Source organism: Scomber japonicus, chromosome 15 (genome assembly GCF_027409825.1).
Source record: "Scomber japonicus isolate fScoJap1 chromosome 15, fScoJap1.pri, whole genome shotgun sequence".
In the NCBI taxonomy this organism is placed as follows: Eukaryota; Metazoa; Chordata; class Actinopteri; order Scombriformes; family Scombridae; genus Scomber; species Scomber japonicus.
Window position 1 is genome coordinate 4,657,132 of NC_070592.1, and position 15,060 is coordinate 4,672,191.

General features: G+C 35.5%; 2 protein-coding genes across 2 annotated transcripts in view; both read right to left on the reverse strand.

The window, feature by feature from the left end:
• LOC128373829 (BOLA class I histocompatibility antigen, alpha chain BL3-7-like) overlaps positions 1 to 4,604 on the reverse strand; it is a 52,430-nt gene extending 47,826 nt beyond the window's left edge. Inside the window, exon 1 of the mRNA XM_053334024.1 lies at positions 4,576 to 4,604. The gene's annotated coding sequence lies outside the window, so the exon portion shown is untranslated. The remainder of the gene's footprint in view (positions 1 to 4,575) is intronic.
• On the reverse strand, positions 789 to 4,548 carry LOC128374704 (class I histocompatibility antigen, F10 alpha chain-like). Its single transcript, XM_053334967.1, has 3 exons — positions 4,497 to 4,548; positions 1,653 to 1,916; positions 789 to 1,078 (listed from the first exon to the last, which is right to left on the reverse strand). The coding sequence occupies exons 1-3, from the start codon at positions 4,546 to 4,548 to the stop codon at positions 789 to 791; spliced, it is 606 nt and encodes a 201-aa protein (XP_053190942.1).
• Positions 4,605 to 15,060: the final 10,456 nt, after the last annotated feature.

Consider the following 15,060-nt stretch of genomic DNA (forward strand, 5'->3'; position numbering starts at 1 on the left):
AAAATGTGTTTAACAACTCCATCACTTCCGATTCCAATCTTACCTTCATTAGATTTGATCACAGCTTTGTCCAGTTTGGTGATGATGTCGTCCTTCACACCAGAGAGCTGAAACACACATTCGTACCTCCTCCAGTCTTCAGGTGTGACTGATGAAAGGTTCAGGGCAACACTCATCTGGAAGGATCCATCATGGTTGGGGAGGATCTCTCCAAGCTCCACATCCTCATGAAGTTCCTCTCCATCTTTCCTCCAGAACATCTCGGCTCTGGCAGGGTAGAAACCTGTAGCGAAGCAGCTGACTGGAGAGGAGGGAGTCTTCTGGAGGAGAGACACTGAGGGAAGGTCTGGAGAGTAAAGACAAAGACAGTTTATAGTTTCTTTATTATTATTTACAGTATATTATTATTATAATTCCTGTTTGATATTTAAATGTATTCTTAACACTTATATATACAGTATATATGACATGCAAATACACCTCATTGAAGTGTGATTGAGAAAAGGTGGGATGGACAGAGGAGAAGAAAGACAGATGAAGAGAGGTAAGGAGTGAGAGACTAGGTTAGAAAGAGGGGAGGACAGTGAGAGAGATAAAGACAGACAGAAATGTGAGAGAAAAGAGAAAGAAAGTGGAGATATAGAGTGGTTAAAAATGTGAAAAAGAGACAGAGAGAAAATCTGAGACAGCAGGTCTCTGTGTGTTGGTTCATATTGATTGTAATGTTACTGTAAGTTAGAAACAGAGGAGGCATATTAACATTGTTGTGTTCATGAAACTACATCAGGTCATGTGATTCTACCTGTTCTCATCAGAGAGCTCCTCCCGTAGTTCACATACTCCTTCAGCCAGTTAACCCAAGTCTGGATGATGTCGTTCTTCCAGCGTTCTCCTTGACCAGTCCTCTCCCATTTCTGTTTGGTGATGACAGCCTGTTGTTTGGGAGCGATCCATGTCAGAGTCTTTAGGTCAAGTGATATGAAGTCTTCACCATCATAACCATACTGATAGAATCCATTAAAATCTCCAGTCTCATTGTCCCATTCACAGCCGTACATCTCCTGGACAATGTGGACACCTGAGACAGAGAGACAGAGAGACAGAGAGACAGACTGCAGTAAACCAGCTGATATCACATCTTCACCACAGAGACACACTGATCCACACACACCAAAACACAACATCTACACCTTCTGCTGTTATTGGCTGGATGGAAACCACTCACAGCCAATCATCATCTGGGCAGTGTGGACTACTCAGAGAGAGACAGAGAAGCAGAGACTGCTGGGAAACAGAGTCCACTTCCTGTCTTTACCACAGAGACACACTGCCTCCACTGAGAACAACACTGAGGTAGAGTCCTGACTAACACACACAGACACACACACTGAGGTGAAGTCCTGACTAACACACACACACACACACACACACTGAGGTAGAGTCCTGACTAACACATACAGATTAAACCTGATCCTGGACTGAACTTTACATCCACTGAAATCCTGCAGCCAGTCCCACTATGATCTCTTCCTGTGACACTACAAACTAGACTGTCCTGAAGCTCCTGAAGCTTTTATTCAGGATTAGTCACTAATCACTAGTCTGTAACATTTGGATGCAACAATACAAAAAACTGTGAAACATAAACAAACCTCCAGTTTGGTTAAAGCGCTCCCTCAAAGTTTCGAGGTTGACTTTGAAGAGCTGCTGGTTATCCCGATGGCTCTCAGTCACCTTCACCCAGTACTGTAAATCTTCTGGGAATTCGTCCACCCAGTCCTGTTTGGGTACTGCTTTCATGGTGTTGCTGTCATAGTGTTCAACCTGAACACCATCAAATGTCCTTACAGCCACAAACTCTGGGAAGTTTGGGACTTGAGAGGAACCAGTGTAGTAATACTCCAGAGAGTGTTGCACTGTAAGACAAAGTTCATGTCATCATTTCAGTTTTCTGAATTAGTTTTATAAATAACCTTTACATTTAAAAAAAATGTACTTCTTTCAGCAGCTTTTCTCTAAAATTGCAGCAATTGGGAACAATTTTAAGTAAAGGAATATAATAACCGATGAAAAGTCATATTTAATCACTTCCTGTGAACTGCTATGATGTGAAATGCAATAATTGGTCCAAATCACATCTGTTGATTTAATGGATGTATTATAATTATCTTATAATCTTCCTCTATTGATTTGAGCCAAACATTGCTGTGATTTAGCAAGCTCAGAAATATTGCACATTTCTTGACTTTGGGTTAATAATTATGATCACAAAATCACATTTTCCTGTAGGGACTGATACATGCTGCATGTGATTATAATTAGACTTTCTCTATTCAGCTAATTGAAATATTTTGTATTGGATTAAAGAATGTCTATTATGGTTTTTATCTTATATTGTAAACTGTGGACAATGGCAACTTCTGTTTCTTCTACTTTATACAGTTTAGAAATGGGTTGTTCAGTTTCCACTTTCCTGTTGTCTTTATTAATGATTAAATAACATTTAAATTCATTTTCCTGATGTTGTACTCATATTTTGGATTCTTTCTTCTATTTCTTTGGTTAAGCAAATTTTAAAAACTGTATAAATGTGGCAGGATGAATGAAACAAGTGACAAAACTTATAAACCTGCAATAAATGAAAATAAATGATAAAAGTAAGACCTGTCTCTTGTGCATCTCACTTTCATATCTTGATTTATGTAACTTAAGAATTTTTAAGAAGTTTTTAATTTTAATTTTCAATATTATTATAATTTGCTTTATTTTTTATGGTAATTATTATTTGTTCTATTTCATAGTTACTTGTTTTTAATCTAACTGGTGAATGCTAATATAGGTAGAGGCCCTGTATTAGCCCTTTTGGGTTTCTTGTTGCTACCTTGCACCTTTCTTTTTCTTTTTCTTGTCTTATTATTGTGCAAAATAAAAAACTCCTCTTGAAAAAACTTCAAGAATTATATTTGAATTTCACTTTCAAAATCTCTGATAATAAACATTTTGTGTAAAACTAAATCTTCTGAATTGTGTGACAATCACAAAAAATGTTGAGTTTTATATTTTAGAAAGTTCTCTTGGATTATTTTTACTCTCATGTACTCATTCTGTTCTGTTTCTATTGATATCAGTTTATACTGAATTAAAAGCATATTTTTTATTAACTCTAATATCCAATGTGAACTGATCATTCACTTTTAGTCCAGATTCCAAGAGTTTACTGCAGCAGAAAGCAGAATAAACGTTGAACTATCAGATTATTGTGTGTTTCATGATGCTCTGCTGTCTTCTGTCATTTATGTACTCAGATGTGTTTGTTCTGAGAAGTTCGCCTTCAAATCTTTGCAGTTTTAACACTGTGAATGACTTTGTGACTAATTTGATCTCAGACTGATGTTTGCACATTTGTCTCTGTGTTTTATTGTAACATCTGGTTTAATGCAGCTAAATCAGATAACCTAGTAATCGTGTTTTTATTAAGCAAAACATTTTAATACAATGTTATTATTAAAAAGTGAAAAATGTCAATTTTCAAGTTCTCAGATCCCACATCAACATTTTCAAATATTTTGTTTTGTCCAAAGAAAAGTCAAACCCCCAAAATTCTGTTTACCATCATGGGACTGTAAGAAAAGCAATACATGTTTACATTTTTGCTCAAACAGTCACTTTAATGAATATTTGACAACCAAATTACAGATTGAGATATAATATTGTAACATGGCAGAACTTACAAAACTCAGTATTAAATTATTTTGAACATGAGATCTGTGATATTTGGCAAATTTAAACAAAATAAATGATGGATGTCAGTCATTTAGTTTACAGACATTAGTGAATGATATTAAATATTGTGCTAACAGAGCCGGAAGTTGTTTGTCTTCAGAATCATGAAAACAGCGCCACTGACTGATGGTGTGATTTTCAGTATTGTTGTTCGGAATAAATGTCAAAATTTTATAGAAATATGACGTCACGAACAACTTACATGTCAATTACAGAAAGTAGCTACAACTTTGTTAAAGTGTGTAGTTTAAAACGTGTTTTGTTGTGGGTTATTTTAGTTACATGTTGTCTTTATTTGAGTGTGTGTTAAGACTATTTTGAGTTGCCATTTTGTCCAAACCACGCTCAGACTGAGTCCACTTAAAAGATCCTAATAAAATATTATAAAATCAAATAATGGCATTGATTTAAAACAGTGAAAGACAGAAAAAATGCGTTTAAAAACAGCTCCATTTCAGAAATATAGCGCCAAAAAACTGATAGGTGACCTAAAAAATAGACATTAATCAACATGTTGCACCAAGACTGGATTTAAAGTGAACAAACTAAAGTTTGTGACTTTTTAAACATTTCTATAATCTGCGAGGAAGTCAGGGAACTAAACATCTAATACTATGAAACAAACTTAAATTCGTATAACCATGTCTACAGATGTAAAGCTTTTTCTGAAACATTCAGCAGACTAACAACAAAAAAAAACTACATTGACTCACCTGCTGCTGCGCTATGTAGACCCAGGAGGACCAGAAAACACAAGATCTTCATTTTGAACTGTAATATCGATAACGTTACTGAATATATTTTTTATCCAGAGACACAGACTGTTCCTCATGTGTGCCACACCGCTGATCTGTGGGTAGGACTGGCAGGAGAGCTCACTTCAGCCTCCATCTGAGCCAATGAGAATTTAGTTTGAGAGCAACGTCACTTAAATCTGGGTTAAACTGATCTAAACAGGTTATGAATGAAAGTGAAAGTAACGTTTGCCTGTTTTCGCCCATGCTATAGAGGGTAGAGAGGCTTTATCTTTAAACTGTGAGGCTTTATTTTGGGTTTCTTAACTTTGTTAGTGCATGGAAGTCACATCATCATATATATTAACACCTGTCATGTTTTGTAGGCTAATGTATTATAATGTGTTGACTTTCTGGGAGGTCAGAGGTCACTGTCAGCTACAGATCAGCACTCTGGAGCTTGTGGAGCTGCAGTAATGTGTTATTATTCTTCTTTTGTTCTGTGTGGATGTTCTGGGATTGAAAACATTCCTGATCAAAAGTTTTATTTGTGATAAAACCACCAAGATTTGATTTAGACACGCAGTTAAGTTTCAAAATAAAATACTTTAAAAATCAGGACAGATCAAATCTTCATTACTTCAGAGTGAAAACAGCAACCAAAGAAATAAAACCACAGCATGAGGAAGACGAGGCAGTTTCTTCATCACTAACATCAGCTCAGCTCAGCTGTGTCCTACAAGCTAGAAGCTTCTGAACTAATGTGAAACTGTGTACGCTGAAGACTGCTCGACCAAAGAGAAACTGAACACCTCTGTTGATGTTTGGACACCTGATGCTGTTTTTCATTTTGCTGTCAGCACGATTTATCCTCTGTTACTATCCTCACTTTTACTTTTTGTGTCGTGTAACACGTTATATACTTTTATTTTGAAAAACTCACTTCTTCACCTTTGTTTCATGTTGACACAAACAAAGCAAGAGGCTAAATACTAGATCTTTTATATAATTAATGTATCCGACTGTTACTTAGTGTTTGTGACTCACTGCTGATTGATGCCTGAGTTTATCTGTACTGAGATGTCAGAGGTGTGACAGCGCCCCCCTCTGGAAAATGTATATATCTTCCTCTGATCTGCTGATGGGAAACCACCTGATGTCACCTGACTATGTGAGCTGTTTTTTCCCACTTCACTTGTCAAACTCTTCACATACATCAAGTGTCACGGCACAAACATTAACCCTGTTCTTATGGCGGCTGTTATGCCACTTATCTACTTTTAATACATCTTATCATGTCTGCACAGATACATGACTCACTAAATAATCTCACACATCTGTGGTGATTATTGTTTCTCAACACTCAGAAATTACTGTGTGAAGCTTTCACTATGAGATTTTAGAGGGAGTTATTTCTGTCACAAGCTTCAAAAAATGAAAATAAGACAAAAGGTGGTAAAGTCAGATTGTTTTAGTTAACTTATGGACTCTTAGAGGCTGCAGTGATACAATGCATTTGTCTCTTTATATCAGTCTAGCAGTTTGTCTTCATAAGCACAGTTCAATCTTCTGGAGAGGACTTTGGTGGTCTTTGCTACTTGCTTCTAATATGACATCTTCATTTTGTCCAGGAACATCTGAAATTATCTCACATGTCCACTATATGAGGAGCCTGAGTCCTGACCTCTTCACACCTACTGTGCTCTGATTGCTATCACCATCAAAATTACACCAGCTAAACTGAAATGTCCTCCAGAAAAACAGCGTCTTAGTAAATGCCTGGCTTTACCATCATCCATCCATTTCCTGCTTCTTATATGGGGCTGGGTCACGGAGGGAATAGGCTAATTTGCATTGCAGTTTGTTCATTGTATAAATTCCGCCACCAGGTGGTGCTGTAGACTCGGTAAGTAATGAGTTGAGAAAGCATCGATAGAAGAAAACAAGCGTAGCAGCTAGCTTATTTAGCAGCCGAGGAAACCTACTGGTGGACTGTTTATGTTGTTAAGAAATAAAGACAGTTAGTTACAGTCCTGCTTGTGACGGAGTCCTTGGCTGCAACATAAATTATATAAAAACAGCTGTAGTTTGCAGCTAACTTGGTGAATGCTAGCGGCTAGCCATATGCTTCAAACTTAACTCGGGCATGTCCTCCACCTAAACACATCTTTTACCTTGATGTATGTCCTTATGTTACAAACACCAGCCATTAATATAGTCCAGACAGACAGTGTTTCTTACCTGCTCCCTCAGGAGATGCTGCTGCTGCCTCCTTAGGGAGCAGAAGCCATTACCAGCCAGGTTTAAGGTGACAGAGGAGATAGCTTCCATCATTGTTATGCCATCACATACCACGACCCCAAAGCAATATCAGGGTCAGAAGTATGAAACTGAAAAAAAGACCTGAAACTCTTAAAAAGAAATAATAATGTTGATGAAAATAAATAATTTATTCAAAGTAAATATCTTTTTCAAATGGAAAACATATGAGCTTGATTTAGCTCCATACCGGTATCCATTATTATATTTACGAGTTTGTTAGGTACATGCAGTTGAAACTAATGTAGTCTAATACAGCAGACCTTCAATACATCCTCCATGAAGGCTCTAATGTCCAGTTCTACAGACGTGTTGATTAGACTCTGTGGTCCGAGAGGTGTTTCCTAATGTTCGGTATGTTCTCTTCTACTCATATAAACAAAGTGTGCACAAAAAAATACTCAAAATACTTCTCAGTTTCGCACAATACAAACTCCAGCCTCCAAAAAGTTACATAAACACAACTTTAAAACAGTTTCAACTTAATGACCCTGATAGGTTCAATTTACTGCAGTTTAATTAATAACCTTCATACACCATGGCCTCAGATTTGGAGGTGCTGACTTGCATCCCGACTGCTTCACATTCGGCAGCAAACCTTCCCAGAGCCTGTTGGAGGTCATGATGTGTTGAGGCCAGCTGGACTACATCATCCACAAAAAGTAGAGAGGTAATTCTGATGGGTCATTGTGACAAAGTGGGTGAGGGCACACCATTTGTCCCCATGGACTACATTTGTACCATAACTTATTTAATTATACTTGTTGTTTGGACCATAAGTTAGTCAGTAATCATACTTCGCAGATACTTACTATCCCGGGTATGTTTGTGTTTTGCAGTATATTTGGTTATAAGTTACATCTCAGCAGACTTTAGGTTAAAATAAAACACTTGGATTAAGGTTAGTTAGAGTTTATTGGTTTAGTTTGATTACATAAGTTTAGGATTGTCTTTCTTTGTTACTCACCGTACTTACCATGCGCTCAGGAAACAAAGGGAGAAGATGGCCTACATTTCCTGAATTTATAGACTGGTGACATCATCAGTGATGTCACTAGGGTAGAACCATGTGGAGGGGTGGACGGTGAATTGTTGTATAAATTATTAAGACCGTCTGTGATTTGATTAAGTTTGGTTGCAGATGTGATGGAGGCAGGCTGTATAAAAGTGATGTTATGTGAATTTTGGTTAAATGCTAATCTCGTTGTTACTTACCTGTTTCAGGAGGGGCTCAGGATTTACCTGAGGAGTGGTATAGTCCACTTTCATTCAGAGGGCAGGCTGATGGAGGGCTCTATATAAGCAGGAGCTGTGAGATTGCTCTGGTAGAGTGTAGCTGTGTACACGTTACTTTAATTTTATTTCAGTTATGCTTATGAGTTAATTGTTTTGTACAACTTTTGGTTACATGTGAAACATCGTGGCACATTTTATAATAATAAAATACCGTTGGACAACTGATCAAGCCTTCTGTGTCTGCCTCCTACTAAAGATTAGACCACTTTGGTCAGCCTGTACCACAGTCATGGAGCAGAAGTATAATGTTTAAAGTATTATAACATGGAAATACTTCAGTAAACATACAGTACATTAGTAAAGTAGTTAGTTTCTCCACTGAGAATATAATTTACTCAATGTCACCAGCTCATTTACAGCCTTTGGTTTTATTTTCATTGTGTGTCGGGTGAGTTTTTTATCATGTTCAAGTATCTCACTTATATCTGAGTTCATCCTGAAGAAGTTTCATTAAATTAATGTGTATAAATGGTTGTATTTATAATTGTAAACTTTATTGTCTAAAATGTAAGAGGAGTACTTCTTTTACAATACAATACTTGTCTTCCACATATTTAATATGACGAATCATATTAAAAATGTCTTTTATTCTGAAATTTGATGACTTTTCCTAGAGTGGCCCAAAAACACTTAAATATTTCAAATGTTATACTTTTGTCCATTGAGGCTGTTCTGGGTTAAAATTTAAGCCATATCTATTGACATGTTTTAGTGAAATGAATAGTTAATATTTTTAATAAGATAGTAGTTATGAGGATTTCTTGTCATTTTCACTTTCAATAAAATAACATTTCAATCATTATTGCTGTGTTATATTTTCATGTCTTAGGTAAAATAGGACATGATATTGTGTGATAGTAGCTGTTCTCCATAAATGAGTGGTGTAAAACCTAAAAAATACACTCTCAGATCGACTATTGATGCTTTCTAAACAGATTTGTGGTTTAAAATTTGGTATAGACACTTTTTACAAGGGAAACAAACTATGAGGGTAAAATATGAACAGTATGGCTTAAGTATAGTAAATATGTAATGTACTTTATTATTTTCCACCTCTTTAAAAACAACAAACTGACACAACAGAGACTTTTTCAAGTAATTTATTCTGTGCAACTTTTCATTTTGCTTCATTTAAATCGATCAAACATTCAGCTCTGCACATCGTGACTCAAAGAAAACAAGTTAAACACGTCGTTAAAACAGTAGCAGCTCCTTTTTTTAAAAACTTCTCAACTCTTCCCAAAATCATCTGATCTTAACCGTCTTATCCAAGCCGCACACTCGTTCACAAACTCTATAACTTGTGTTTCTATAAGTCACTTTTTTTCACTTTTTTTTTTTTTTTTTTTACAGTATTTCTCCATTTTTCTGCTTTTTTTTTTTTTACAGATGCTGTTTACACTTTTTGATAACGTAGATCTCGACAGTTCAAGTTAAAGCAGCATCTGTACACAGTTTCATGAAGGTGAGTGATTTTTGTCTCTGTTTTGCTTTATTATTATTATTATTATTATTACAATAATATTGTACACATTTGCAGTTGCTTTTGTTGCATTCTTGACAGTAAAAGGAACATTATATAGCTTTATTTTATTTTTATTTTTCTTCACTGGGCACTTTTGTAACTATCTGTACAAAAACTGATAAAATGATACAATGGAAAATGAAGATATTTCAGACGTTTAAGTCACAGCTGGAAGTGTGCACAATGAAGAACATTTTATAAGACTAAAACTAAATGGCTATGTTCAAAACCGCATACTACATACTACAGTACATACTTGTATACTACACACTAAACGACCAGATAGTAAGCAGACCGTTTACACTGTAGTAAACTACACGATTACCCACAATGCATTTGGTTCCTACCCGAGCTGAAATCATCAGGCTGAAGCTGATTTCATTTTAGCTCTAACTCTGTAAATAAACCACTTTATCCACATTTCTAACCTTTTTAGGAAGAAAGTAAAGTAGCCCTTTAGATCCACAATGTGACGCTAATTTGTCCAAATAACACCTGTTTAAAGTTTTTTTTCCTGAGAATTCGGAGTTAGCCGTAGCGAGTAACGCACTTCCGGTCATTTTCACAAAATAAAAGACCTGTTGCCTTTTATTATTAAGAAAACTTAGTGCTTTTATTTTGAAAACAGGGAGTGAACATACCCTCGCTGTAGCTAACTTGAAACCACTGAGGTGGTGATCTGTGACGTTTGTATTTTGGGGTTTTTGTCAGAAGTTGCGTTGCATCTTGGGTAATGTGAGTGTGAGTAGTCAGCTCTTGATGCATACTCTGCATTTCTGGAGAATCTAGTAAACCATCCAGGAACTTCCCACACACTCTAAATCACATACTACGCAGTTTGCTTTCGGCTTTAAGACTGTGACTACGATTCTTTGACTTGGCTCTCGGGCGTCGTCTCTTAGAATTTAGTCTGCTGGAGGGATCATTAGTTTCCCCGGGCGAGCCCGGGTACTGACGGAGGACGCGACGTGAACGCTGATCCATTGTCCTCTCCCCATCTACCAATCCATAAAGACATCTACAACCCACCCACTGCTCGACTTCCATCCAGGCGGCCAATTTGGAAGAACACCCCACCAGCTGACTTCACCATCCAATCCGCTTGGAGAAATGGATGGGAGTCCAAGGAGGTCCCTTACAAACATCTGGTGTCAGACCCCAACCAACAGGTTCCTGGCACCAACCTCCCAAGGAGACAGTGGTCTACGCTAAATCGTTTCAGGACTGGACTTGGCCCCTGCTTGGCCAGCCTTCACAAATGGGGCAGTAGCCCAAGCCCACTGTGTGCTTGTGGAGAGGAGCAGCCTATGGAGCACATCATAGAAGTTTGTCCTCTCCAAAGACTGAAAGGAGGATTTGTCACCCTCCATACAGCAGACCAGGAGGCAACTGCTTAGCTTAAAGACTTTGCATTCGCTAAATAAAAATAACTACGCAGTTGAAACACACTACAACTTCAAATGACGTCAGAGTTAGTAGAGTAGTAGGAAAGTACGCGGTTTCTAACAGACCCAATGTGTTCCCTTTTTTAATGGTTTTTCTGTTTTGTGTGGTGAACATGGTTATTTGATAAGCAGACATTCATTTAATTGAAGATGTGTAGAAGAGGTGAACCGTAAACTGTGAAAAAACATTCATCGCAGCATATATAAAAACTAGGAGTTTTATAGAGTTTAAACTCCTTTTTTAACTCTCAAACAAACAAGAACACAAACTTATCATTCATTGAATCATCCAGCTGACAAAAGTTGAATTACGTCCAACTTTTGACATTTTTGGATGTTTTTTTGCTACGTATGAAACAAAAGCAAAAATGAATGATGAATGTAAATGAAATCTTAAATCTTGAATGAATTCACATAACTTACCCAGCATTCATTAGCGCAGCATTATACAGCCTTATTATGTACATTAGATTACAGTATTTAGCCTTTACAAACTGTACATTTAGTTGTTGTTGGGTTTTTTTAAAGAACGTTTTCGTAAAATAGGTTTTTTAGATTTTTGTCAAATAAAAATAAAACATAAAAAGCTCTTTTTTTAAATATTATTCTGTTGATGTCAAGTGTTAGAAATCTCAGGTAACTCATTTCAAACAAATCTGTTGACATATTTTTACATTTTACAGGAGAAATGTGTGAAATGAGCTGTGTGGGAATTCATAACCCGTTGACTTCAATTATATAATTTGAAAAATGTGACACCTTCACTTTTTTTTTTAGGTTTTAGAGGAAAAATCCAGCTCTGTTATAAGATTCATTCATTTGTCTTAAAAACTATATTTAGACTTTTCTTCTTAATCATTTTAGTCAAACAAAGATACCTCATTTATAAGCTGTATAATAATAATAATAGATTTTTGGCTTCCGAGCTGAATAAGCAGTTACTTTTCATTCATATGTAGCACACAGATGCTTTTTTACATTGTCAATACGCTGCAGTTCATACAAAAAACAACCAATGAAACAAAAAAAAAATTGGAAAATAAATCACATTAATAAAATAAAACGCATGTAACGGTCAGAAAATAAGTGAAATAACTCGTCATATGAAAATATAGACAGCAGAAACTTGGAATAAATAACATCAGCATGCAGCAATTTATACAGAAAAACACCTGAAAACTATAAAAATGTTAAATAAATAAATAAATAAATAACATTGATCAATAAAAAATAAATCGACAAAAGAAACTTAATAAAAACTTGATGAAAAAATGTCAGTAGGCTGCAATTCAAACAAAAAACACCTAATAAATAAATGAATAAATAAATAACACTGATCAATAAAATAAAATACATGTAACAATCAATAAGTTAAATAACTCATTAATAGCAACAAGAAAATAAAAAATAGTAAAACTTTCTATTGGTTTTGCTTTAAATTCAGACTCAACTGTGAAAAAATAAAATAAATTAAAATAAAAAGCTATAAATTATTGCACCTTTGGTAACTTTCCACATGCAAATAATATACCAGTGTTAGTGTTGATAGGAAGAAAACAACCTTTCCAGTGACTGTATCTCAAACTTGCATTAACATTATTATAATAATATAACATTATAATAGAGAGTGCAGTCCAACATATATTACAAGTCAAAACACCACCTGTACAATCTTTTTAGACCCCCCCCCCCCAAATGTCTGTAAATTAAAAATATTCAGTTCATAAACAGTTCAAATCGTGTTTTTTCTCCATTATGTTGAAGTTTCCACACTGTTAGTAACATTATATTGTAATTTCACTTCATTTGTCACATGTAAAGAATATCAGAATCAGCCTTTTAAAAATGAGTATAATTTATATTTAAACAACAAAAACAAACTGTGGCAGCTTTGGCGTTTCACACATGCAGGAAAACCTCACTTTTATTCTTAAATATTTCAATCAGAAGGTGTCATCTTTCTCAATCTTTTTAAGGCAGTTTGGGCTTTGATAGATGGAGAACTTGTCATCTTTATAGTTACTGTACTTATCGTTAAGTCCCAAGAAGAGAAAAGAAAAAAAAAGGTTATCAGGCAAGTTATATTTTAAGTTCTACTTTTGCTTTTTAATATTTTTTCTAAATCATAAAACTAGACTAAAAAAAATACCAAGCACTTTTATTGCAGTAAATAAGTGGAAGTAGCTGTTCATATACAATCACTGTTAAACCTCTACATGATGAGTTTATGTGCAAACGTTATTTCTTCGTGCATCTCGCTGCCTCTACGTCCTCTTGTCTTGGATCTGCAGCTCACAGGCATTATTACAGATATGTGCAGATCATTTGGCTTCCTGCACTTTAAAAAAATAAATAAATAATAATAATAATAATAAATAAAGTGCAAGATATGTGTGCAAAAATGTAAATGACATTTTATTATCAGGAAATAATAAAATATCAGTGGATGTGGTGTTTTTTTAAAGTGCCATTTTTGTTCTGGTTGACCTTCACTGAGGTGTAGTTACAGCTGTAGACCACCGGGTGGCAGCACTAACACACACACTAACACACACAGTGAAGTTGTTGCTTTTTCTTTTTAACCTGATGGAGCTCCTATCTTTCCACCAGTGCCCTTACATTGACTTATTCTCTATTATTCATTTCTCTCAAGCTTTGCAAGCAAATTATAGATTTTAGTCATTTGGTGTAACTTTTCCTGCCGCCTGAAACAGACTGAAGTTTCTCCTTTTTTTTGTTGCTCTAATTCACCTGCTGTCATGTTTTAATGAGTTTATAGCTGCTGAAAATGATCAAACAACATCAGACTCGCTGCTAACAGAGAAGCATAAAGATTCCTACTGGTTTGGTCGACTTCTTTAACCTCCTGCGACCCCGCGTCCTCATATGGCAGGGGTGTCAAACATAAGGCCCGCAGGCCAAAATCGGCCCGCCAAGGGGTCCAATCCGGCCGTAGAAGTAATTCCAATTTTTCTGCTGCTTCAGACATTTGTTTTTCTCCACCTTGATTATGAATACAATCCTCTGAAAAAGCAATACATACATACATTAATAAAAATATATATATTCATTCATATTGCTATCATTTATTTAAATAATTAATGTGCAAAATGTTATCAATCAGCAGCTTCTGTGCAAAGTAATGTGCAAAATAAACAGACAATATTGTTTAAATTTAACTCTTTCTTCTTAAGTAAATAGATGGTTTATTATAGTAAAGTTATAATATATATATATATATATATTATATATTATTTGTACGTTATTATGCAATGGTCTTACTTGTCTGGCCCACTTGAGATTAAATTGGGTTGTATGTAGCCCTTCAATGAAAATGAGTTCGACACCCCTGACATATCGGGACATTACATTTTGGGTTTGCTGGATTATATACTTCATTTTGCTTAACTTTGACCTGATGTCCTCTTTCGTTTACACTTTTTTGTGCCACCTAGTGGTCATAAAAGCACATTACAGTTTAACAATCAGTAAAAACAGGATGGCAAGTATCTCAGTCGAGTCAATCAGCAGCCGATTCCCAGATAAAAGTGAACCAGGTACAAAACCTGATCAAATTTTATGGTTTAAACTTATTTATCTACGCTTTATAATGATTGTAGTTTGATATGTTGTACAAATGTAACTAATTTTAGCAACAAGCTACGACACAAACTACGGCTAATCAGAAAGTACTTGTTTGTGGATGTTGGGAAGATATAAATGTAAGGAAGTAGTTTTATACACTGGGGAATTAATTGTTATATAGTAAAATAAAACCACTGTTCCTCATATGAGGACATTATTTTTTATGAAAAACTACTTCCTGTTCAAAGATGATGCTTAGTTATTGTATTTATCAGGTCCGACTAATCCTAAATATCTATAATATAATATACCAAACAAAAGCTCAGGTCTCAAGAGGTTAAGATCAGTTTTACACAACTTAATTCATTTTCTC

What these genes read in the sequence shown, in the direction of transcription:
- LOC128374704 (XM_053334967.1), bottom strand. Translation starts at nt 4,548, where the DNA reads ATGAAGATCTTGTGTTTTCTGGTCCTCCTGGGTCTACATAGCGCAGCA. An exon ending in TCTACATAGCGCAGCAGCAG is followed by an intron (nt 1,917 to 4,496) that starts GTGAGTCAATGT and finishes TTTGTCTTACAG; the next exon opens with TGCAACACTCTCTGGAGTAT. An exon ending in GCGCTTTAACCAAACTGGAG is followed by an intron (nt 1,079 to 1,652) that starts GTTTGTTTATGT and finishes TCTCTGTCTCAG; the next exon opens with GTGTCCACATTGTCCAGGAG.